Source organism: Bos taurus, chromosome 27 (genome assembly GCF_002263795.3).
Source record: "Bos taurus isolate L1 Dominette 01449 registration number 42190680 breed Hereford chromosome 27, ARS-UCD2.0, whole genome shotgun sequence".
NCBI lineage: Eukaryota > Metazoa > Chordata > Mammalia > Artiodactyla > Bovidae > Bos > Bos taurus.
In genome coordinates this window covers 19821398-19848764 of record NC_037354.1, presented here as the reverse complement: position 1 = coordinate 19848764, position 27367 = coordinate 19821398, and the positions used below count along the sequence as shown (strand labels likewise).

Genomic DNA, 27367 nt, shown 5'->3' with positions numbered 1-27367 from the left:
GGAACCAGTCGCTTTTGTTGAGCTGGTAAGCGGACGATCTGTAAGTTGCAACCCACTGGAAAACGCAAGAAGACGGAAGGACAGATAATACATTTAGACTAGAGCGAACACTGATCATCTACTCGGCCCAAGGTCCACTGCAGTTGATAGCCTGAAGACGCAGAAGCAGAAGGGCGGGCTGGGCGGGTCTCAAGCCTTAGATTCAACAAGCTTCCCGAGTGCCTTCAACGCACCTGCACCTAACTCGTTTCCCTGCACCTGTCATTAGGAAGGCTTGTTTCTCTTTCCACTGCTCAGAGCAACCAACAGGGGGAAAAAAAAGAAAAAAGAAAAGAAAAGGTTTTTGTTTTTTTTTTTTTAAAGCAGCAACCTAGTGCTAGACCAGAAAGGGAGCGTTTATCAGCCTATCAGCAGTCCATTACTCAACAGACAATTAGGGTTCCCTCCATCCAGCCCTCAGTCCACCGCGCACCCCCAAGGACGAGAGGTTAGATCCAGCAGCAGCCAAGGCCAGGCCTGAGCGGCAGCTCCAGTGAGCCCAGCCTTCCGGCGAAGCAGGAGATGCTCGGGCGCTGCCTCCCGCCTCGCTCGCTAGCGGTGCGGATTCGGCCTGCGCCGGGGCGGGGAAGCCGGGCCTCCCGCCCGCTCAGCATCCCTCGTCCGCCCGCACCCGTGGCACCCACCTTGGGCGTGCGGATGTGCTCCATGGCGGGCCCGAGTCCGCAGGTCCCGGGCGGGCGCGGCCTCCGGCACCTGCGCGTGTCCGCAGAGCGGCGGTAGGGGTGCGGGGAGGGGGCTTCGCGCCCGGGAGGGGGCGGGCCGCGGGCCTGGCTCCGCCCCCAGGTGCGGCGGCGCCCGCGCGAGGCCGGCGTGCGGGGCCCCGGGCGCCCGCGCGGCCCTAGAGCGCGCGGCTCTGCGCTTCGGCAACCTGAGCCGCCTGCCGCCGCCTCCGCGCCCCTGGCCGGGCTCGGGTCGCGGGAGCCAATGCCGCTCGCTTCCCCCGAAGAAGGCCAGCCTGCGCAGGACTGTGGGGGTCACTGTTCCCCGAGACACAATGGGGGCCTTGTGTCGGATGTGGCCTCTTGGAGGACAGAAGGGGCCAGGCGCTGCTCCACACTGCCCATCGGCTTCCTTCCAGAGCGTCCCGGCATAGGTGAGACTTAAGGGTGGGTCAGGAAAAAAGGCTGCCACGAGCACTCCAGACGCAGTGTGGTCCGATGGGCTCTGACTGTTTCAGCACAGCCGGCAAGGCACTAGGGACGAAGCTGGAAATGTAGCAACAGTGTTAGCGCCCTAGAACGCGCTGTTAAGTCAGGCATCTCACATCAACCTGTGACTTCACTGTTGGAAGTGACGCTTTCCCCTGGCACTAAATTGGGTTCTCATTTGCCATCCTCACTTAGCTCTAAAGGAACTGAAAGATACAGACACAAAGCATCCATTATATAAGGGCTTCCCAGGTGGCTCAGTGGTGAAGAATCCCGCTGCCGATGCAGGAGACGCGTGCTGGATTCCTGCATCAGGAAGATCCCCTGGAGGAGGAAATGGCAACCCACTTTAGTATTCTTGCCTGGAAAATGCCATGGACTTAGGCGCCTGGCAGGCTATATATAGTCCCCTAGGGTCTCAAAGAATCTGACAGGACTGAGCACATGCACACACACACACCCCACATCCATTACAAGGTATTATTTTTTTCCATTTATGAATTTGGAAAAGTCAAAGAGAAGAAATGTGCCCCACTCCTCCTGCTTTTTTTTTCCTTGCAAACTTGTGTGTAAAGTTTCACCATAACTAATATTTCACAAAACTGTTCGTAGTTCTTAGAATAATATCTATCCAATTTTTTTTTCTAGCTCCTACTCATCTCCCTTTCTACCTGGCTTGTAAATTCTTTAGCTAGAGACATTGATTGTTTATCTCTTTTTGTCCAGTACATCCTAGGCACATTGCACTGCAACCTTCCAAATAAATGTTTACTGAATCAATACAATGTTGTACCTATTTTTAAACTTCCAGGTCCTCTTCACATACCTTTTATCATTTCATCCTCCTCCCACTCTGGGAGGCAATTAGAACAAGTTTAGTAAACTAATGTTTGCATATGGCAAAACTGACCCAGGGTATAATTTCTTATTACAAGAATAATAAGAATAGTGTCAGGAGCTCTCCGATTTCCATTCAGCCTCTGACTTTGGGCTCCTCATTTATGAAATGAGAAAGTCACCAGCTTACATAATCTCAAAGGTAGCTTCCATCTCAGAATTCCATCAGTGCTAGGAATTCTATATCCATTCTGAGGGGATACATTCTGAAAGAGATAATAACCTTGGAATTATGTGATTTCAGGGTTTTTCTATGTCTTATAGTGACGAATTTTTGCATATAAGTCTTTTGGACCTTACATATTAGCATAGGTGTTTTAAAGCACCCAAAACACAAATTGGTGAGTAAAAAGATATAAATCTGAAAAATATAAATAGCCTAGTGCTAAGAAAAATTTCCAGGTTGGCTCACAAAAATAGCTTCCATTCATCATAGCTATAAAATCAGCATTAGGTGAAAAATGAGTCAAGAATTGCATTCCATTTATTAGGATAAGTTAACATAGAATAGGCTAGAAATAAAAATAAGGAAAGAAATCTCAATAAATAAGTAAACATTTGGGTTTGATCTAATAATTCCCTGAAGAATCCTCTTTGACTTGACCCCCAACCCCAATCACTATCGAGCTTATTGGATCACAAGCTGTGTTGACCCCAGTCAGCCACACTGCACTTTCTGATGCTTAAACTGCCTCCTATCCCCATGTTTCATCGATTCTCTGAACCACCAGCTGGTGGGGCAGAAGAAATTGAAGAAAGCAGCAAGAGTTGGAGGGCAGTGGGGAGTGAGAGAAGAGACTGCTGCTGCTGCTAAGTCACTTCAGTCGTGTCCGACTCTGTGCGACCCCATAAACGGCGGCCCACAAGGCTCCCTGGTCCCTGGAATTCTCCAGGCAAGAACACTGGAGTGGATTGCCATTTCCTTCTCCAATGCATGAAAGTGAAAAGTGAAAGTGAAGTCGCTCAGTCGTGTCCAACTCTTAGCGACCCCATCGACTGCAGCCTACCAGGCTCCTCCATCCATGGGATTTTCCAGGCAAGAGTACTGGAGTGGGGTGCCATTGCCTTCTCTGAGAGAAGAGACTACATCATTGAAATGGCTGACTATGTTGACCTGAGCTAGGGCAGAAAGTGAAACCAGCCATTCATTTAGTTAAGAAGCACTGATATGAACTGACTGATGGTCATGCACAAGGTACCATGGCAGAGGCTGGGAAATTGAAGGGAGACCCAGAGGAGGAAGATAGGAAGTTCCACAGCAATGATAAGGATAACATCAAGGAGGTGAAAAGTAGACCGATAAGATGGCAACAGAGCCTGTGGAAATGCCAAAAGTAGCCTCAGGGAGACTGATCCACTTCCTATATTTGTCATATTAATTATACAGAAAATAATAAGTGAACTCAGGATCATATTCTTAATTCCTCAAATATGGTACTGGTGTGTTTGTGATGAAGCACAGGCCATTTGGATAAACGTTGCCCCTCTGTCTTCACAGAATAGAATCTCTCTAAGACTTCAACGGTGTTGTGTATTACCAAACTTCTCCTGGAGAACCTCTTCTTTAGAAGTTTTTGCAAACTTTTCTTATATGCAAAATCACACAGATATTCTAGCTGCAGATAATACTGCTATTGGAATTTTTAAATCCAAACTTGATATTCACTGGGAACTTTCCGAAAATGCTGTGATCTTCAGCGACCCGAGGAGATTTGGAGACATATCAAACACTTGAAAGACGTTTTCCGGAATTCTTATATTTCTCCTGAGGCAGCTAAAACTTCTGATTTGGAGTGAAGCCAAGAGCTCTTTCCTCAGGAGGGTAGTATTGCTAATGATTATAAACTCAGGAAAATCCTATTCAACACTAATAAGCCCCAGCTGTCCATGAGGATCTGCATAGAGGAGGGCACCCGTCTCTATAGAAGCCAAGTCTTAGCTCGAAGCAGACTAGATACCCAGGATCAAGTGAGAGCTACATTTGGGTTTCTGCAAAGAAACAGCATCCTCACTTCCAGGATTCTTATAAAGTCGTTGATGCCAAATACCAATGTCTTCTTTGGCCTTGCTCTACACCAGATATAGAGAACAAGCGCACTGTGGATTGCAGGCAGCTCTGCCCTTTTTCTAGGAGCCAAAGGGGAACCTCCGGGCCAGCATAGAAGGAGTGCTAACTCTGTGAACAGGCAAGGTTTTAAAACAGAATGTTGGGCCCAGAACCACCATGCTCCCCTGACATCAAGCCCTGATGCTGAGATATACTTTACATTTTGATCCCATTTTCATCTATAATAAGTTTCCCTCTCTTTAGATGGAATTAGATACATGTGTGGGGCAGATTGATAATCATCACAGGCTCCCTAATCATCAGACTTTTGCAAGTATCTGTGCACAGTTCAAATTTTTGTAAATTCAGTAGGTTCATCAGCTTCTATGAAAGTATTTGTAGTAATTCCAACAAAGCCCTATGGAGCCAGGATTCTTTCTGCCTGCCAACAATCTGGAAGCTTCTGAGCCCCAGTTCCAGTTCACTCAAGACTTCCCTGACACGTTTTGATTAGTGAAACAGAACATTAGAAACATTAGAGATCAAAAATAAATAGAATTTTTAAATAAAATGTGGTGTGGCTCTATATGGAATACTATATGAGCTTGAAAGCTTTTTCCCAAAGGATATTTAATGACATAGAAAGATGCTTATAACAAAATTTTAAGCCAAAAAGCCAGATACTAAACTGTATATACAGTGTGATCTGAGTTGTTTTTCAAAATGAGTGTGTATGAACGGATAACCCACAAGGACCTACTGTGCAGCACAGGGAACTCCGCTCAGTGTTATGTGGCAGCCTGGATGGGAGAGGGGTTTGGGGAGAATGGACACATGTATATGTATGGCCGAGTCCCTTTGCAGTCCACCTGAAACCATTACAACCTTGTTAATTGGCTATCCTCCAATATAAAATAAAAAGTTTAGAACAAAGAATCTGAGATCCTAAATGACCATGTGAAGGAGACCTTCCTGACATCCTGAAGTACTTGAATCAGGAATTTTATGTACCAGATTTTAAAATCTTTTTTGTTTTTAATAGCAAGAAAAAAAAGTTCAAAAAAAAATGAGTCTGTGAGTATGTGTGAAAGTAAGAAGAAAAAGTATAGGCATAACAATTACATCTGGGTGGTGGATTTGTGGGAGATTATAATTTTGGTTTTTTATAGTTTACAACTATTTATATTACATATTTTAACAATTGCAAAGAATGTGTCCTTTAAAAGGTCATTTCAAATAAAAACAAATAATAATCAATAAGCATGTCATAGTGTCAAGAGTCAAAGCAAATTTTTTTGTGGAGAAAATTTTAGTTTATTTTTTTTAAACTACTGAAGAGTTAAAAGGACTTTTAAATATGTACTTCCTAAAATTTCAAGTCAAATGTAATCTTCCTGAAAAGTAATCATTTTTCAAGCATAAAATTGGGCTTATTTTCCATGAGGAAACAATAAAAACAATATCATGAATGTGCATCAATAGCTGGAAAAAGAAAAGAGGAGGGCACACCCTCTTGAGCTGTCAGGATTTTGGCAAGAATATTTTTACAATCAAGTTAAAAAAAAACAACAACACTGAAAGATTTTTCTATGAAATATAATCCAGCTTTGAGGAAGGTTCTATGGTGCTTCAAAGCCAATGTTCTATAAAAATTATTTAACTGATCTTTTAGTAAAAATCTGAGATGCGTCTTTGGTGTTTGGGTCATACATAATTAATAAAACCTTATCTTAACCCCCCTCTTTTTAAAATTTAGGTGCAGATGCTAAATACTAACAACATGCATATAAACACAGATCTTGTGACCAGGACAATTTGAGATTTTTAATAAACAGATAAAGAGTTGTTCTTGGGTTACATGAAGGTTTCTTGTGGAGATAATGAGTAATTTTGAATGCTGGCCCTGCAAGGAAATTTTTCTATCTCTTCTTTGGCAGAGAGAATATTTTTGTAAAGAAAAATGGTGAACAAGATTCATGCGAGACGGTGAACTAACAAGGTTCTGACCTGGATCTAGCGTGCGGAGCAGCACGCACATTTGCCTTCAGATTCGGCATGTATTGATTGGCTGTCTTGCCCTTGTAAAGACTTGCTTCAAGAGCTTGAACAGAGCAGACAGAGGAACCCGATCCTCTGTCCATAAAACCGATCACGTTTATTTTCAAAATTTCGTTCCTGACCACTTGGTCACTTTTCAGAGTCTGCGTGAATAATCACCAACTTATGAATGAATGATAGTCCAAAAGTCGTACTGTAAGAAGTTGTTTAGTGCTCAGATTTCACAAATGATGACAACATTTCTGGGTCATTCCTCAGAATGTTCTGCAAACAATGGTACTAATCACCCTACTCCTTACACTGTATTGCAGTAGTCCCCAACCTTTTTGGCACCAGGGACCCGTTTTAGGGAAAACAGTTTTTCCGTGGAGCAGCGTGGGCAGGAGAAGGCTTTGGGATGATCCAAGCACATTACATTTAAGTATGGAATAACATTTGAGTCCATAATACCTGAGTTCTACATGGGGGCGGGGGGAGTAATAGATGATCCTCTTCCAATATAAATGATCAACATGAGTTGTGCTGTGCTGTACTTAGTCACTCAGTCGTGTCCGACTCTTTGTGACACCATGGACTGTAGCTCGCCAGGCTCCTCTGTCCATGGGGATTCTCCAGGCAAGACTACTGGAGTGGGTTGCCATGCCCTTCTCCAGGAGATCTTCCCAACCCAGGGATCGAACCCAGGCCTCCCGCATTGCAGACAGATTCTTTACCGTCTGAGCCACCAGGGAAACCCTCAACATGAGTTAGGTATCCTGAAAAAGGTGTTCCTAATTGATCCATAGAAGCTGTGTTTGCATTATCAGTTACAATACAGACTAATTGAGGGGCTATTTCAAAAAAACATAGGATTTAGGGAAAACAGTCTATTCACAATAGCTGATGGAGGTCTCCAATAAGCAGGGTTCTCAAATTCGAGAAGCTGATCCACATAAGAGCATCGGCCTCTAGGGCCAGACTGCCTGGTCTTGAATTCAGGCTCTCCCACTTATGCAGGGAATAAGCTTGGGAAGTGCTTAACTTCTCTGTGCCTCAGTTTCCTCACCTATAAAATGGGAATTAATGACTGGATTGTTATGAGGAATCCAGGCATAGTGAATTCAAAGCAATTGGAGTACTGCCTGTCACCTGTAAGCTCTTGAAAACCTCTCTTCCTGGGCCTATCTCCTCTTCCACCTCACTTCTCATTTCTAACTCAAAATAGGCAGAAAGCAAAACACAACAGTTCTCACTAATCGGCACTAACGGTGTTTGGGGGTGGGACAATTAATTCATAGTGCAAGTCTGACCCACAGACCATCTGTTATCCCTGATCTCTGGGCACTAAATACCCATGGAACACCCCACTCATTGTGACATTCAAAAATGGTGTCCCTGAGGCTTCCCTAGTGGCTCAGTGGTGAAGAATCACCTGGAAATGCACAAGTCACGGGTTCTATCCCTGATCCTGGAAGATCCCACACACTGCAGAGCAACTAAGCCCATGGGCCACAACTACTCAGTCTGTGCTCTAGAGCCTAGAAGCTGCAACTTCTGAGCCCACGTGCTACAACTAATGAAAAAGCCCACCGTGCCCTGGAACCCAGGCTCAGCAACAAGAGAAGCCGCTGCAGTGAAAAGCCCAGGCACCACAACTAAAGACCCAGCACAGCCAAAAATAAACAAAGAGGGTGCCCCTCCCCAACAATATTTACAAATACCCGCTCATTCCAAATGCCCACCTGAGTTAAGAATCACAGTAGATACTTATCACTTACTTTAATAGATGTCAGTTGAAGTTAAAGGGGGAAAAATGGAAAGGGTGGTAGATGAAATAGACAATAGTGACGTTAACGACTACTGTTTGTCGAGTCCTTACTATGTGAAAAGCTCATAACAGGCCCATAAGGAGAAGAAGAAATGAAGATTTTAAACATTAAATAACTAACCCGGGTCACAGAGGTGTCAAGGTGATATGGGAATTTGAATTCATAGTTCTTTTACACCATATCTTGTGCTCTTGCTTATCAACTAGGTAGCTTACTGCTTTAAGTCAATTAAGCTAAGTCAACTGACCCTCAGAACAACACAATCAGTTTGACCAAAGACCAGATTTTGTGCAACATGAACACACTTGTCTATACATCTATACGGTAGGCTTTAAGCATGTTTTTGCTCATCCTGAGCTCTAGACTCTTGACTTTAAAGATCAGGTGGAGTTCAAACAGTTTGTAGAAAAATATAGATAGCAATACCTGTAAGACTTTCTATGAAATTCACAAAAATTGCCTGGAGACTAATTGAATTCTCAGTCTATAAAGTAAGAGGAGTGTAAGTCAGAAGTCTTTGGGTCTTTCTAGCCTGTGGATATGACTTCCACTGGCTCATGTCTCCATTTGCCCAGACAGAAATTCCTGTCTCCAGTAATGTTCCCCCCAGGAGTGTCTAGACATTCCTAAACGCTTGCTGGATACACCCAGGAACACCTGTTCTCCTCAAGCTCCACTCCAGCCTCTGTCTTACGAAAGCCCCACCTGGGAGATAACCTCTTTATCGTCATTGCTACTGGAGCTTTCAGTGAGAAGGTTGATACGCATGCCAAGGGATTCCTTTCCTTGCACTTCCAGGTTGACCATTTGGAAGGGCAGGGGCTTTGCCGGGTTTCCCACAGGGGTGGTCAGGATGCCTCTCTCCCCAGTTCCAGGTCACATTTTTCTGGATTGCAAAGCAGCTCTGCTTGAGTCCAGAGTCCACAGAATTTCTCATGAACTCCTTTAGTTTGAGGCTCATCCATCTTTCCTTGGGCTTCCCAAGTGGTGCAGTAGTAAAGAATCTGTCTGCCAATGCAGGAGATGCACATTCTATCCCTGAGTCAGGAAGATCCCCTGGAGGAGGAGCTAGCAACCTGCTCCAGTATTCTTGCGGGGGGAATCCCATGGACAGAGGAGTCTGGTGGGCTACAGTCCATAGGGTCACAAAAAGTTGGACATGACTGAACAACTGAGCATGCATGCATGCATCTTTCCATTGATATTCAAACCTGGCTGATGAAATAATATGTCAGTCATGAATTCTGCTGTCCTTGCCTCTAAAGAAAATAAAAGCAAAACCCCTTATTTTATTGGCTAACTTTACATGTCTGCTTGACCAGGCTAAGTTATCCAGTTGTGGGGTCAAACAGCAGTCTACTTGTTGCCATGAAGGCAACTTTTTTTTTTTTTTTAGCTGTGATTAACATTTAATTCAGTAGACTTTGAGAAAAGCAGATTATCTTCCATAATGTGGGTGGGCTCCATCCAGTTAATTGAAAACCTTAAGAGGAAAGACTGAGGTCCCTAAAGAGCAAAAAATTCTGTCTCCAGACTGCCTTTGAGCTCAAGACTGCAACGACTCCTGCTGGAATTTACAGCCTGCTGGCCTGCCCTGCAGATTCTGGATGCCTAGCCCCACAATCACATGAGCCAATTCTTCAAAATAAATCTAGACCTAAATACAGAGATACCATAGATATATATATGAAATTGATGTAGGGAGTACATATAGGAAAATAGGATATCTTTATAGGATAATAGGGAAGAGGATAATAAAATATATACAGGATATTAAGATTACAAAATTAACATATAACTATGTATATAATATATCCTGTGATATCTTCTCTATATTAACTATATATGTATGATATCTTCTATACATTTACTATATATATCTCCTGTTGATTCTGTTTCTTTGAAGAACCATGACTAATATACTTATTCTCTTACAGAGGATCCAAAAGTACTCAACCAGAGCAACTCAAAAGATGCTCAGAGACTACACCTGCTTGCAAGGTCAGCAAACCAGACGTTGATCAGTGACCACACTGAGGTCCTCTGAAGCTCTGTTTTATGTTGTAGGTAATGATTTGTAGGAGATCGAAGGTGGGTTAGGGGCTCAGTCTCGGTTTCTCTCACCTAGGGCAAGCACTGCTAAGGAGATCCCCCTGCAGTGGCCTTGAACCCTGTTGTTCTTCCCCACCCAGCTGGCACGGGGTAATGGCTTCTTCAAGAACCTTCCTAGCACTGTGATTTGTACTTCCACCACTACTATAATTAGCTAACCTTTATTGACTGTTTCCTCTTTCACCCAGATGTCAGCTGGGATATGCTCACTCTCTGAGATCAAATTAGCTGGAACCCACAGTCCAGGCCCCATGCAAGCCCACATTTCTGCAGATTTTTTAAAAATTAAATTTACTTATTTTTTTATTGAAGGATAATTGCTTTACAGAATTTTGTTGTTTTCTGTCAAACCTCAACATGAATCAGCCATAGGTATACATATATCCCCCTCCCTTTTGAATCTCCCTCCCATCCCCCTCCACATATCACCCCTCTAGGTTGATACAGAGCCCCTGTTTGAGTTTCCTGAGCCATACAGCAAATTCCCATTGGTTATCTATTTTACATATGGCAAAGTAAGTTTCCATGTTACTCTTTCCATATATCTCACCCTCTCCTCCCCTCTCCCCATGTCCATAAGTCTATTCTCTATGTTTTCTCCATTGCTGCCCTGAAAATAAATTCTTCAGTACCATTTTTCTAGATTCCATATACGATATTTATTTTTCTCATTCTGACTCACTTCACTCTGTATAAAAGGTTCTAGGTTCATCCACCCAATTAGAACAGACTCAAATGCATTCCTTTTTATGGCTGAGTAATATTCCATTGTGTATATATACCACAACTTCTTTATCCATTCATCTGTCGATGGACATCTAGGTTGCTTCCATGTTCTAGCTATTTTAAATAGTGCTGCAATGAACAGTGGGATACATGTATCTTTTTCAATTTTTCTGCACATTTTTATATGAGGAAGAAATTCAACATGGGCTTTAGGGTCCCATTGCCTCTCTATCATGGCTTGTCATCTTAGACTTGTAATTCAATTCTTTCTCTAGTTCTTCATAAAACATCTCAGACCAAATATTTGAGATGATACATAATGATACTGAGGATATATTGTTTTAATTTTTAGGATTGCTTATTTCACATCACCCAGCACAGTACTACCAATCTGAAAAAACATATCAATGTAGTGAATAATATTTGAGACATGAATTATTCATATTCATACTTGAGATATGAATTATTTCCTTACATTTCCTTTCACCATTATCTTTCCTCCCACTACTCAAGCAGCTGTAGTACCTTTCACTTAAAAGGAGGTCAGATAAAAATTAGACCTCAAAAGCCCTTGAATAGCAGAGAGTTGAGCCGAGAGCCACAATACCTGGAAAAAAACGATTTCTCAATTCCAATAACAGAGCTTTAATTATCAACATCCAAAGCCCGAGGGAGAAAAACATAAAGTTTACCCTCAAACAATATATGGTGAAGAGAAGGATGAAGAGTCCATATTCAGCCACACAGGAAGAGGATGAAAGACTTTTCCTGCCGTGGGAAAGAACTTCAAAGGGGAGCGAAGAGGCGGAGGGTGAGTCTGTGAGTGTTTGATGCTTCACTTCCCGCCTAGGCTGAGTCCAGTGGTGAAGACAACTGGAAATCCAAGATGGGTTTAGAGAACCCGAGGTGGGAAAGGACTAGCTCTTCCCTCTCAAAGCAAAGCCTGGGAAGCCTGCAAGTCTCTTAGAGAAAGTAGCAGCAGCAAAATCTGAGAGATGCCCAGACAGCTGGCCCAAGGGCAGCCTCAGGGGCTGCCAGGGTTTCATGGGGACAGAGACAGAGAAGTACGACAGCCCCTGAGAGTGGGGTGAGGATGACACCCAGGCCAGGGGGCATGAAGGAATCTGGGATCTCCACCCCAGTGAGCAGGACCCAGAGTGGCCTGCATGGAACAGATCATCAGGAGGGTTATTGGGAGAACAGTGGTCCCTTTAGCACAAGCAGGTACATCCAGAGGCAGATGGGAGAGGGTGAAGCTCAGCATTATTTCAGAGACGGACACAGGCTGACTGAGGACCCAGCATCCTCTTCTGGCCTGGATGATTGTTAAAGTCTCTTCATTCTGGAACTCAGGTCACTGCCTGGGCAGAAAGGAGGAAAAGAGTTGAGGAAGCATAGGCAATGAGTGAGGGCAAAATCTCAGGCGGCACTAGTGGTAAAGAACCTGCCTGCCAATGTAGGAGACATAAGAGACGTGGGTTCGATCCCTGGGCCGGGAAGATCCCCTGGAGGAGGGCATGACAACCCCCACTCCAGTATTCTTGCCTGGGAAATCCCATGGACAGAGGAATCTGGTGGACTACAGTCCATAGGGTTGCAAAGAGTTGGACATGACTGAAGCAACTTAGTATGCAGGAAATGATTGAATCATTGATCACCACCATCTATGGAATTTTACCCTAACTGAGCTAACCCTGAATCAGATTATTTTTGTCACTGTTCATTAAAAAAAAAAAAAAAGGACAGACAAAATTTAGTTCTTATAGAGAAATGAAGTTTCAATTTTGCATACCTGTGCAATATATAGGGAAGGTTAATAAAATTTTTACTTAAAACTTCAGGCATTCCTGCTGTTGAAGTGCCAGTGCATTCACACCAGGGGTTCTCACTGGCCCTTCAACCAGCCTTACTTCTTACTTCTGGTTTTCTCGCTTACATTCACTTCTCTACTCCTTTACACCCAGTTTGCCTTGGGAATTCCAAGTTCTGCAGGGTGCAGAGCAAGTCAACTTGCTCTGCAAGTCAAAGTATTGGAGTTTCAGCATCAGTCCTTCCAATGAATATTCAGGACTGATTTCCTTTAGGATGGACTGGTTGGATCGCCTTGTTATCCACCCTCACAAGAGTCTTCTCCAACACCACAGTTCAAAATCATCAATTCTTTGGCACTCAGCTTTCTTTATAGTCCAACTCTCACATCCATACATGACTACATACAAAGCCATAGCTTTGACTAGATGGACCTTTGTTGACAAAGTCTAGGGCAACACAAAGAATCTTCCTATGGAACAAAATCTGTCCCTAGAAGTCACTTGGGTGATGAATGGCATCTTCCTCCTTTACAACTATGTTGTACATGACTGAAGCAGCTCAGCACACATGCAGGGAGAAACACTGGGCTGGATGAAGACTCAAGATTGCCAAGAGAAATATCAATAACCTCAGATACGCAGGTAACACTACCCTTATGGCAGAAAGCAAAGAAGAACTAAAGGCCTCTTGCTGAAAGTGAAAGAGGAGACTGAAAAAGTTGGCTTAAAGCTCAACATTCAGAAAACTAAGTTCATGGCATCTGGTCCTATCACTTCATGGCAAATAGATGGGGAACCATTGGAAACAGTGACAGACTTCATTTTTGGGGGCTCCAAACTCACTGCAGATGGTGATTGCAGCCATGAAATTAAAAGACTCCTTGGAAGAAAAGTTATGACCAACCTAGACAACACATTAAAAACCAGAGACATTACTTTGCCACAAAGGTCCATCTAGTCAAAGCTATGGTTTTTCCAGTAGTCATGTATGGATGTGAGAGTTGGACTATAAAGAAAACTGAGTGCCAAAGAATTGATGCTTTTGAACTGTGGTGTTGGAGAAGACTCTCGAGAGGGTTGACAGCAAGGCGATCCAACCAGTCTATCCTAAAGGAAATCAGTGCTGAATATTCATTGGAAGGACTGATGCTGAAACTCCAGTACTTTGACCACCTGATGTGAAGAACTGACTCACTGGAAAAGACCCTGACACTGGGAAAAATTGATGGCTGGAGAAGGGGACGACTGAGGGTGAGATGGTTGGATGGCATCACCAACTCAAAAGACATGAGCTTGAGTAATGGACAGGGAGGCCTGGCATGCTGCAGTCCATGGGGTTGCAAACTGATGCATCAGTAATGTGCTAGTTGCCTTTTGTACCTTGCCTCTCAATAACCCAAACAAGAAAGCTGAAGGAGGCTCAGAAGGAAAATAGAAAGAGACAGAGGTCAGAAATTGAGTGGGTAATATTCGGACACTGTCTCCCTATTCTGAAATCCTACACTGTTAGCCATTGTACTGCAAATATTCCTAGTCCTTGCTTAGGTACTTGGTTAACATCCCTGAGGATGAAGTCTTGATCATACCATTTCTTCCAAAGCCTTGGATTCCATCCAGCCTGCTTAGCCTGATTTACTGGTTAACGAAACAGCTGATGGCTGTGGACTCAGTGTCCCCAGCCAGGAAGCTCATTGTTTGCCTTCTCACTTTGGCAACTTGCTCAGTGGTACCGTCAGCCTTACTGCCTCTGAGGCCTGGGGGAGTCTTTTAATTCCCTTCTGATGAGAACAGTCATCTCCTGCTCTGAGTTTCAACTGAAATTTGATAGTGAATATTTCCTGTGCATCTCTCTGGGAGCAGTAGCTAATGGGTGATATTACTGTTTAATCTTTTTATGTCGCCCCCTGTGGACTACCAGCATCACCCAGAACAGGGTTCTTGCAGCCTCCTTGGAGGAAAAATGATTCCAAAAGGGAGTGGGTTTATGCTGGTTCCCAGCCAATGTTCTCACCAAATAGAGGCGGGAGGAGAGTTGTGTAAATGTACGGAATCTTGCAAATTAGTTGGCCCTAGGCTGAAAAATGGAGAAAGCAATAGCATCCCACTCCAGTACTCTTGCCTGGAAAATCCCAAGGATGGAGGAGGCTGGTAGGCTGTAGTCCATGGGGTCGCTGAGGGTCGGACACGACTGAGCGACTTCACTTTCACTTTTCACTTTCATGCATTGAAGAAGGAAATGGCAACCCACTCCAGTGTTCTTGCCTGGAGAATCTCAGGGACGGGGGAGCCTGGTGGGCTGCCATCTATAGGGTTGCACAGAGTTGGACACGACTGAAGTGACACAGTAGCAGCAGCAGCAGCAGGCTGGAAAAATTGTATGTTCAGAAATGCCTAACAACTCATGAAAAGTAGACACTTCAAATATTTTCTCATTTCTAAGAAGACTGAAAAATAGAACACATTGCATTTAACCTTGGCAATCTAATGATCATTACAAATTTATCTATTTCAAGGTTATTTCACTCTGAAAAATTAAGTTTTGACTTTTTGAAAAAAATCTTAGAAAAAAATCTTTCATGAGTTAATACACTGTGCTGTGATAACAGTCAAGTAGATTAACCTCAAACCCAACTTGATTAATTTCTGTTTTAAAAACTCTTATCAATTCTAACATAAAATAAAAATTAAATTAAAAAAAAAAACCCTATTTACCCCAGGTAGGCAAGCTTTTTTAATAATCAAAAATCAGTGTAATTCACCATAGTATTAGACTGAAAAAAAAAAACCCTCTCTTTTAAAAAAATTAATTTTATTAGTTTATTTGTTGGCTGTGTTGGGTCTTCACTGCTGTGCAGGCCTTTCTCTAGTTGTGGTGACTGGGGCCCACTCTCCAGTTTCAGCGCAGGCTTCTCACTGTGGTAGCTTCTCTTGTTGCTGAGCACCGGCTCCAGGGCATGCGGGCTTCAGTATTTGCGGCTCCCTGGCTCTAGAGCACAAGCCAAACAGTTGTGACCCACAGGTTTAGTTGCTCCTTGACACATGGGATCTTCCCGGGTCATGGATCAAACTTGTGTCTCCTGCATGGGCAGGCAGATTCTTTACCACTATGCCACCCTCAGATCAGATCAGATCGGATCCGTCACTCAGTCATGTACGACTCTTTGCGACCCCATTAATTGCAGCATGCCAGGCCTCCCTGTCCATCGCCAACTCTCACAGTTCATTCAGACTCACGTCCATCGAGTCGGTGATGCCATCCAGCCATCTCATCCTCTGTCGTCCCCTTCTCCTCCTGCCCCCAATCCCTCCCAGCATCAGAGTCTTTTCCAATGAGTCAACTCTTCACACGCGGTGGCCAAAGTACTGGAGTTTCAGCTTCAGCATCATTCCTTCCAAAGAAATCCCAGGGCTGATCTCCTTCAGAATGGACTGGTTGGATCTCCTTGCAGTCCAAGGGACTCTCAAGAGTCTTCTCCAACACCACAGTTCAAAAGCATCAATTCTTCGGCACTCAGCCTTCTTCACAGTCCAACTGTGAAGTCCATACATGACCACAGGAAAAACCATAGCCTTGACTAGACGAACCTTTGTTGGCAAAGTAATGTCTCTGCTTTTGAATATGCTATCTAGGTTGGTCATAACTTTCCTTCCAAGGAGTAAGCGTCTTTTAATTTCATGGCTGCAGTCACCATCTGCAGTGATTTTGGGGCCCAGAAAAATTAAGTCTGACACTGTTTCCACTGTTTCCCCATCTATTTCCCATGAAGTGGTGGGACCGGATGCCATGATCTTCGTTTTCTGAATGTTGAGCTTTAAGCCAACTTTTTCACTCTCCTCTTTCACTTTCATCAAGAGGCTTTTGAGTTCCTCTTCACTTTCTGCCATAAGGATGGTGTCATCTGCATATCTGAGGTTATCGATATTTCTCCCGGCAATCTTAATTCCAGCTTGTGTTTCTTCCAGTCCAGCGTTTCTCATGATGTACTCTGCATATAAGTTAAATAAACAGGGTGACAATATACAGCCTTGATGTATTCCTTTTCCTATTTGGAACCAGTCTGTTGTTCCATGTCCAGTTCTAACTGTTGCTTCCTGACCTGCATACAGATTTCTCAAGAGGCAGGTCAGGTGGTCTGGTATTCCCATCTCTTTCAGAATTTTCCACAGTTTATTGTGATCCACACAGTCAAAGGCTTTGGCATAGTCAATAAAGCAGAAATAGATGCTTTTCTGGAACTCTCTTGCTTTTTCTGTGATCCAGTGGATGTTGGCAATTTGATCTGTGGTTCCTCTGCCTTTTCTAAAACCAGCTTGAACATCTGGAAGTTCATGGTTCACATATTGCTGAAGCCTGGCTTGGAGAATTTTGAGCATTACTTTACTAGCGTGTGAGATGAGTGCAATTGTGCAGTAGTTTGAGCATTCTTTGGCATTGCCTTTCTTTGGGATTGGAATGAAAACTGACCTTTTCCAGTCCTGTGGCCACTGCTGAGTTTTCCAAATTTGCTGGCATATTGAGTGCAGCACTTTCACAGCATCATCTTTCAGAATTTGGAATAGCTCAACTGGAATTCCATCACCTCCACTAGCTTTGTTCATAGTGATGCTTTCTAAGGCCCACTTGACTTCACATTCCAGGATGTCTGGCTCTAGGTCAGTGATCACACCATCGTGATTATCTGGGTCGTGAAGATCTTTTTTTGTACAGTTCTTCTGTGTATTCTTGCCATCTCTTCTTAATATCTTCTGCTTCTGTTATGTCCATACCATTTCTGTCCTTATCGAGCTCATCTTTGCATGAAATGTTCCCTTGGTATCTCTAATTTTCTTGAAGAGATCTCTAGTCTTTCCCATTCTGTTGTTTTCCTCTATTTCTTTGCATTGATCGCTGAAGAAGGCTTTCTTATCTCTTCTTGCTATTCTTTGGAACTCTGCATTCGGATGTTTATATCTTTCCTTTTCACCTTTGCTTTTCGCTTCTCTTCTTTTCCCAGCTATTTGTAAGGCCTCCCCAGACAGCCATTTTGCTTTTTTTTGGCTATAAGCCCTGAAGAAAACCTTTGAATATCATCTCAGTAGATACAGAAAAATCATTTGACAAAATCCAACATCCATTTCTGATTAAAAAAAAAAAAACTCTCAGCAAACTGGAAATGGACTGGAACTTATTCATTTGATAAAGGGCATCTACAAAAACTATAGCTAATGTCATACTCAGTGATGAAAGATTGAAAGTTTTCTCCCAAAGGTCAGAAGCAAGTCAAGGATATAACTATCCTTATTACAGTAAGCATTTCACAGTATAGACAGGGAGCAAATCATCACACTGAACCCCTTAAACTTATACAATGTTATATATTAATTATATTTCAGTAAAACTGGAAAAAATTGTAAATTAAAATGGGCAAAAATTTTGAATAGGCACTTCAAAGAAGATACATGAACAGCAAATAAGCACATAAAAGTTTGCTCAAAATAATTAGTCAATGCGGAAATGCAAATTAAGACATAGTAAGATACCAGCTCACACCTATAAAAATGGCTAAAATTCAAAAGATTAACCATATCACATGTTGGCAAAGATGTTCAGCAACTAGAATTCTAACACACTGCTATTGGGAATGTAAAATGGTGCAAACGCTTTGGAAAACAGTGTGGTAATCTCGTAAATAGTTAAACATATACCTTCCATTTGACTCAGCCATTCCACCCTGTTAGGGAATTTTAAATGGAGGAAGTCTTGTTCAGGCTTCAGAAGCAGGAAAGCAGGCTTCTGACCCCAATTCCGTGCCTTCATGCAAGCGTAGCAAGTCAGGCAGCACTTTAGAAGAGAAAGGGAGTAGGTCTTAGAATTCTTGAGCTCCTAGAGGTCTGTCCAGTCTCCCAGGGGCTAATAAAATCCTGCAACTCACAAGGTGAAACAAACAGCATTGTAAAAGTTAAAAAAAAACCTGCATTTTTGCTTACAAACTGATGACGATACCAGCTTTCAGCCTGGGATTATAAGCCTGAGTGCCCCAAACTGCAATTTGAAGTCTGTCATGGTGTGGACACGTTGCTCAGGACATTTCCCGATTGGAACTCCACATTGCTGTTAATCAGGGACTTCCCAGGGCTGTTTAACTCTGAATGTTGTTCAGCCCAATTTGGTGATGTATATGCTGTTACTTTTCTCTATTGTTTTTACTTCTCTTCTCTTAATGACTGTATATTGTAATTAAGTCAAATAATCCTCTATTAAATATCAAATTTGTTTGTTGTGTGTGATGAAAGCGGTTTCTTTTGTTAAAGAATCCTTCGAATCTAAAACATAAGTAAAACTTTCAGGAAAACACACTTGTAGGTATTTAACCAAAAGAAACAAAAGAATGTGTCTATACAAAGATTGGTACATGAATGCTCCTAGCATGCTTATTTATAACAGGCAAAAACTAGAAATAACTCAAATGTCCATTGCCAGGTGAGTGGATATAGAAATTGTAACATAACCATACAATTGAATACTATTCAGCAATTTTTAAAAAATGAGCTATTTTCTCATACAACATGTGTGAATGTCAAAATACTTATGCTAAATGAAAGAAGCCAGACTCTCACCCACCCACACACATACGCATAAAGACTAGACACTGTATAATTCTATTTATATAAAACTCGAGAAAATACAAATTAATTTATAATGACAGAAAGCAGAACAGTGGTTGTCTGGGGACTGGGAAGGGGGTTAGCTGGAGGAGAGTAGAGAGAAAAAGAGTCAGAGATGACAAAGGGCACAAGGAAACTATGGGTAATGATTCACTCTCGATTGTGGAGAAGTTTCCATATGTGTCAAAACCCATCAAGCTGTAGAACTAGTCAATTACAATGACCTTAGTCCTAGTCAATTACAGCTCAGTGAAGCTGTTACACAAAATCCCTTTTAAACTATTTTAATTTATTCAATTATGGAAAATCTGCCTTTTCCTATATCCTATATTTTCAAATTAAAAGAGTTAAGTTACTTTTGGAAATGCTTCAAGCGGTCATTTTATAAGGGCATTGACACATTTGAATGGGATGACTGAAAATGTAAAACGGTACAGTGAGAGCTCTCAAAGGCAAATCTGTGTCAGCAAAAGGTCCCAAATGTTTCAGCATGACCAGGTGCCAGGAAGCGTGCTATAGGTGAAACATGCAAAGGCTTTGTCTTTAGGGACTCAGGCAATTTGGATGCTAAAGAAATATTGGGCTCCTACGGAGAAGGCAATGACACCCCACTCCGGTACTCTTGCCTGGAAAATCCCATGGACGGAGGAGCCTGGTGGGCTGCAGTCCATGGGGTCACTAAGAGTCGGACACGACTGAGTGACTTCACTTTCACTTTTCACTTTCATGCATTGCAGAAGGAAATGGCAACCCACTCCAGTGTTCTTGCCTGGAGAATCCCAGGGACGGGGGAGCCTCGTGGGCTGCCATCTATGGGGTCGCACAGAGTCAGACATGACTGAAGCGACTTAGCAAGGAAAAGCCAACCTAGGAGAATCCATGACTTGCAGGTTGGACTGTCGAATTGGAGAAATATAGGCACTGACTGACCGCAGAAGCATGCTCCCTGTCTTCCAGGGCTTGATTGCACTCCTCAGCCAGCCCTCACCCGCCCAGGCAAATAATAAAGGATTCTCTTGGACAAAGTATATTCTCCTTTGCTCTTCTTTCTCACTCTCTGGAAAGCAACCACAAAGCCCTGGTCTGGGGTATGAAAATCTGCACAGAGATCCCTGGTGTTCCTCGTCCCCTAAAAAGCCCAGAAGCACAAAGGGGACCAGAGTTATCCAAGTGTATGCTCTTGATCTGATTTTTCTGTTTCTGCCACTTTCAGAAAGATTCAATGTGTTATTGGCAATAACACTGTATTTATAAACTTCAAAGTTACTAAGAGACTAAGTCTTAATTTCTTTTACCACACACACACACACAAGTGATCATTGTGTCACGTGATTGAAGTGTGAACTGAGGCTAGGGATGCAACACAGAAATGTATCAAATCAGCACTGTTGTACCCCTCAAACTTACACAATGTTGTACCTCAACTGTATATCCACAAGAAAGAAAAAGATTCCATGGGAAAGCTGTGCTGACCATGGTGGCAGTGGGAAGAGCCACTGTGTACCTGTGTACCTGTACTTAGCAGTTCGTGCGTGCTAAGTCACTACAGCCGTGTCCAACTCTTTGCAACCCCATGGACTGTAGCCCTGCCAGGGTCCCCTGTCCATGGCATTCTCCAGGCGAGAATACTGGAGCAGGTTGCCAAGCCCTCCTCCAGGGGATCTTCCCAACCCGGGGATCAAACCCACATCTCTTGTCTCTTGCATTGGCAGGTGGGTTCTTCACCACTAGCACCGCCTGGGAAGCCCCAGGAGCAAATAACTTTGGCTCCAACTACAGATGTGCAAAATGGTGGCTTCAGCAAAGCAAATCAACGATGAAGATGAGTTGAGGGAACGTTCTATTCCAGTAGGAGATGGAGATGAATGAATACTGACTGCTCACTGGAGACTCTAGGGTCCAGCCACAAAGGACTCAGCTGTCGCACCAGGATGGGACAATTAACAATAGCCACTGAAGGGCATCCAGCCAACCTCAGAAAACTGGAAGTCATCTAGATCCTAAGGAGAGAAAAGTAAAAAAATCTCAAGTCTTTCTTTGTAACTGGCTCAGAATTCGCTTTTACCTGTTTAAGTTGTCCTAAATCTGTGATTTAGTTGTCCTAAACCTGTGATAAAATTCTGGATGTAAGTATCATAGTTTAAATCATTGTTGCACATAGACTGTCCTGCCACCATGGAAATAGTCTTCATTTGCACTTTCCAACCTGTTATCCACATGTGGCCACTGAATACTTGCAATGTGATGAATGTGAATGCTATTGAATTTTCAACTGTATTTAATTGTAATTTGTATATGAATAGTGATTTGTAGCTAATGGCTACAGTATTGAATTTTTTTCACCTATCCTGAAACAGTCTGCCTTTTAACTGATGGTAATGTTGTCCTGAGTGAATTTTAAGAAACAAGTTAAATTGCTACAAAGAAAAAACACCAATATTTTTGTATTCCATATTTGAGAGCATCTCAAAACTGGTACATTTGTTCTTATTCCTGTTGTGTTTTGGGGTTTTGTGACTACTAAGAGAAAATTTTAGAAAAGACACATAGCTGTTTCTTTTCTTTTTAAAGGAAAAGCCATTAATTTCATTACATTAGAGAGTAGTTTCAACTTTTACATAGGTGAGCAAGAAAGTTATAGCAGATATATGTTATTTTGTTACTCAGTATTAATTTACATTTGTGCTGGTAACAGAACAATGGTTTGTTTTTCTGTCAATAGAACAATCGTTTTTTGTTTTTGTTTTTTTTATCAGTGCCACCCAAACCTATCCACCTCTTTCATTCTGTCCCATCACTTAAACACAGGGAGGAGTAGAAATTTTCTCATCATCCAATCAGAGCCAACCAAGTGAAATGAGATTTTTGTAGGGACTGTAGAGAAAAGACAGCTCATGTCAGCAAGACTGCTGGGAAATAAGCATAATGTGAACCTGGAGGGTCCATGTGAGGCCTGAGGGAATCACCAACAAAAATGCAGTCAGGACCCAGAATTCTTCATTTGTAGAAATAAGCAACTCACGTATAAGGGTTAAGATCTTTACATTTTACTGATTGTGGATTTACTGTCAGCCTTCCTGACAAAGCTGGAAAAAGACACGGGGTCTATGTTAGTTCATTTCACTTGGTGGCTGCCTGGTAAATGGTGAATTAACCAATTATTCAAATCACCAAATATTTACTGAACTCAATTCTGTAAAGGTGCCAAAAGAAAAGCTCCCTGTCCTCAAGGAGCAATGAACCCTGTTGAGGAAGTTAGACACAAATATCTGCTCATGCTGAGAGTTGACAACACAAGATTCAGGATCATAAAGAAAGAGCAAGCACAGGGTTAATTGCCAGTTAAGTGATGGGTAATAGGCAATGAAGAATTTCTGAGCAGAAAACAACTATTCAAGCAGAGATGATCAAATGGACATTTTACAGGGGAGATGGTTTGAATTTGATCTTAAAAGATGCTTAAGCAGGCTTCTCTAGTGGTCCAGTGGTTAAGAATCCTCCTGCCAATGCAGGGGACGTGGGTTCATTTCCTGGTCCAGGAAGATCTCACATGCCAAGGGGCACCTAAGCCTGTGTGCCACAACTACTGAAGCCTATGCACAGCAACGAAGACCTAGCACAGCCAAAAATAATTAAAATTTTAAAAGTTTTTAAAGGTGGCTAAGCTTTGGGTTGAGAAGGGGATGACAGAAGATGAGATGGACATGAGTTTGAGCAAGCTCCGGGAGTTGGTGATGGATAGGGAGGCCTGGCATGCTGCAGTCCATGGGGTCACAAAGAGTTAGACATGACTGAGTGACTGAACTGAACTGAAGCTTTGGGTGGATGAAAGTGTGAATGAAGCATACTCTGAAAGGCATGAGAACAGGGAAATGCAGAAGTTTCCTATCTGAGAGTACAGGGGGAATTAGGATGAAATTGCTTATGTCAGAGCCATCAGTAGTCTTTAATTATGAATCTCAGAGAAGCAAAACATCTCAGGTATTCTTCAGGACTTAGAATACTAAAATTTTTAAAAATAGATACACTTCAAGTTTTAAAAGATCAGAAAAAAAAAATTTTTTTTCTGATTTCCATTACTTGTAAAACTATATTCTCAGGGACTATCATTTGGAAAAGTAATCATCTTTTCCTATTGCTTAAGTTTAAACTAAGTCCCTGTGGTTTTGCATTAAATTTCAATTATTTAAATAAACAACAGACTCATTTCTCTCCTCGTGAATGTAAGTGTTCATGGTAATTTTCAATGGGATGTGTGAGAAAAATTCCATATCTTTGGCTTTGACAAGCTAATTTATTTTTTCAATTTCTATGTTTTTCATTGAGATTATGTACCACATGGGAAATAGTTTTCTCTGTCTCTTTCATTTCTCAACAGCCTATCAGGTTTCCAGGTTTTTTCTCTCATCCCAGTAACCTGAGGTCCAGTTTTAGTTTCTGAAGTCCACAAGGAACCTTGATTCAGAGCAGTGCTGCCCAGAACTTGGGCCCTGGTTCCCTGTATATGTGCCTGTCTGGACATGACAGAAAACTGGTTCTTAGAAGTCGATTGCCTAGTTGTAAAATACATACTTTTCTGTCTAAGAATGAGACCAGGACAAAAACCTTTCCATTTGCAGAGGGAGTCTAATAAAAGAAAAATGAAAACCAAAAAAAAAAAAAAAAAAGTATCTGTAATTGGGAAGGAAAATTGTCATCTTCTTTCCTTTCCAAACAGTGCTGGAGGCATATGTCAATATGTACTAAGAACAGAAAAATGTCTCTTTTTTTTTCCTTTTTCTTTTTTAATCCATGTAGTTAGTGTGAGACAGCTGCAAATCCTCACTTTCATGGAAACAATCCCACACCCTTATTCACCCTCAAGCTCTTTTTTCCAACTCAGATCGGATTCTTTTCCCTTTCATAGGCTCATAAAATGTTGAACCTCAGGGATCATTTAGTCTTATTTTATAAACGGAATGAACAGATGAGGATGATACTGGAAAACCATGGGAGAATTTACCCACGTATCCTATCTTCTGCCCTTGTACTCTTGAACAAGTTCAACATACTTCAGCAACATTCAGCTTTCTTAAAAGATCTGCTGGTTTTAAAACTCCAAGTCTTGGCACAGGCAGTTCCCTTGCCTAGAATGACCAGCTCTTCCCTCATCAGAAACACACCTGCTCATTCTCCAAGACCCAACTCGAAGGTCAGCTCATCCTCAGAGCCTTTCCCAGTTCTTTGAGGCGATTGCTGTCTTATGACTCCCGTGTTTTCTTAGAGTGCCCGGCACTTAGGGAGACATGGCCCTTGTCATGGTATAATACAATAACCTTTTACATATTCTGACATTCACTGGACCATGAGTGACTTAGTTTCAGCTTTTCATTTCTACATATGCATTCCCTAGGATGGTACTTGCCACAGAAATAAGATAACTAATAGCTGATGACTGAATGATTGGCCAGAACTTGTGTACAACTTCCCTCATGTCTAATAGATGGGTTACATTATTATGAGGTCTGATTATTATCTAAACTGAAATCATTACTTTGAATAATGAGCCCCATACCTTTTGGATAATTAACTAAATTAGCGTGATTGCTTGTTTTGGAACTTCTTTGATATATTTGTTGAATAAATTATTAACCACAACCTACTATTCACTAACTGTTTATTAAATTCAAGAAGTATAGGGTCTTTTAGACTTATCCCTAGAAAAACTGAATCACTGGACTCAGTAAATGTAAAATAAAATTAGAGTTTGGTTACTTTTGCCTTTTTGTAAGAAATTTCTTTGTCCTCCATTAACTAGATATGATTAGGCTTCATAATCAAGTTTTGTAATTTATTACCCTCATGGGGAGTTTTCCTCCACTTGTAAGTTCTTTCCCTAACCCAAGTATTTTAGGGACTAGGAAGAATAGAGTTTAATACATATAATTTCTAAGATCTTACCAAATATAAGATGTAGGAAATTTTAATTAAAAAAATTATTTTATATTGGAGTGTAGCCAATTAACAACATTGTGAGAGTTTTGGATGGACAGCAAAGGGACTCAGCCATACATATCCATGTATCCATTCTCCCCCGAACTCCCCTCCCATCCAGCCTGTCACATAATGTTGAGCAGAGTTCTCTGTACTGCACAGTAGGTCCTTGTTGGTTATCCATTTTAAGCGTAGCAGTGTGTACACATCCATCCCAAACTCCCTAGCTATCCTTTCCTCCCATGCTTCCTCCCTGGCAACCGTAAGTTTGTTCGCTAAGTCTGTAACCCTAAAACTTAATTTTTTAAAAGTTATCTCTAACCTTATCTTCCAGTCCAGTGGTGAAATGGAAATTATTTACCCTGGGAACTCTGACTGCCTTACTGATGAATCATTCCTGCTGTGACATGAGGCCCCAACCCTGGGTTCCTGTGTATTCTCTCCATTGCCATCCCTGGTTTTATATGTTTATTTAAAATGAGCTAGATTGGTGCAAACATTTCAGCCCCTATCAAGAGGCCACTAACCTGTCTGAAAAGGGAGCTCATTAGGGGTGTTGAATAAATCTTTTGGATAAAAATCAAAGACTACATAAAACTTGGTATAAGCAAACTCTGTAAGCACACATGGAGCCAAAAATAAATGTTGTATATTGGCAAAGGCTCAGCATTCAGAAGTCAGGCTATGAAACTTCTGGTGTAAGTTTCCAACTTTCCCTGTAAACCAAAAATGTTAGTATTTGCAGTTTTTTATGGTTCTAACCATGTGCTCCTTACTGCAGAGAAATACTGAGATTTTAAAATGCTATTTTTAATCTATGTTTTACTCTATTAAGCCAGGTGATATATTGGTGTTTTGGACACACTGGGAAAGAAGTCTGTAAAATCTACCTTATAATTTCCTAGAGTGAGTTTTACTAAAGGTAAAATCATATCTCCTCATATATTGTGCTACCACATGTTTTCCTCCTGATACACAAAAAGATTGTAACACTTTTGCATCTTTATCTCTGAACACCATGCTTCACACTCTTTCTTATTTTACATAAAAAAGTAAATAAGTAAACATGTGTATTTGTGTGTATATATATACATGTGCGTGTTTATATTTGTCTATATATTCGGTGTGTGTTCATACATAAATGTATATATACAAATCTGTACATAAGTAGTGAGCTTTATGAAAATTACATTTTAAACAAATCACCAGATAGATCTCATTGACTACTGAAGGCCTATGAGTGAAGTTATGGAAATAGTCATCTAATACTAAAACACATGAAGTATGTTTTCTCATTTTGCATTCTGATCATACCTCCCCATCCCATTCCACCTGGAAATAAGAGTGGAGACATACTGGGGAAAGATATTTATACATGGATGTCCGGCTGAGAGCAGGAAATAACTCCAAAAAGTCTCGTGAGAGCCTTTCTTGCCACCCAGCCAGGCCGATTTGGGAGATTCCAGATGTTTACGGACTTATTATAAACTTTGAATTCTTATCTGAACCCTGACACTAAGCATGGGCTCACGTGATTTCACTCCTCCCCACCCCTACCCGCTGAGGTCTGAGATGATATGTCTTTATATTTTGAACTTAAAAAAGGGAGATCGTTAGCCCAGCAAACCTCTTAACCAAAACCCTTCCATCAGTCTCCTGGCCAACTCTTTAACCAACAAAAAAAGGCGCCAGATCACTTTTGAACCCTTTCGAAATGTAAATCCTAGTTTTGAAATATTATGTTGTTATGAATTCCGCACTTTGGGGATTTGCTTTTATTATTAGAGCACTGATTTGCTTTCTCTCCAATACAGAACACAAGGGCTGAGTGAGTGAAAACCAGGGGCCAGGCTCTGTATTATCTACGTCAGCCCCCTGGTCTTCTACTGCCCGCCCGCCCTCAACACAGGCTACCACAATGTGCAGTGGCAATTAAATTTTGGCCAAGTTATCTGAGAAGAAAAGGATACAGAGACAGAGGTATGTAGATGTTTGGTTTTGCAAATAAAAGAGAGAGTCTTTTTTAACCGAAAGTGTTCTCTGCTGCTGCTGCTAAGTCACTTCAGTTGTGTCCGACTCTGT

At 41.9% G+C, this 27367-nt stretch overlaps 1 protein-coding gene and 1 long non-coding RNA gene across 3 annotated transcripts in view; one reads left to right on the top strand and one right to left on the bottom strand.

Moving 5' to 3' along the window:
* MTMR7 (myotubularin related protein 7) overlaps nt 1-826 on the bottom strand; it is a 100657-nt gene extending 99831 nt beyond the window's left edge. The window contains exon 1 of one of the 2 annotated variants that reach the window (XM_059882215.1): nt 684-826. In XM_059882215.1, the coding sequence (XP_059738198.1) occupies nt 684-707 (24 nt within the window). In that variant the 5' untranslated portion in view covers nt 708-826. The remainder of the gene's footprint in view (nt 1-683) is intronic. The other variant, NM_001075641.1, reaches the window with a different exon arrangement.
* On the top strand, nt 777-26350 carry LOC104976062 (uncharacterized). Its single transcript, XR_815961.4, has 3 exons — nt 777-1153; nt 9956-10019; nt 21025-26350. It is a non-coding gene; the product is annotated as an uncharacterized lncRNA (long non-coding RNA).
* The last annotated feature ends 1017 nt before the right edge of the window (nt 26351-27367 follow it).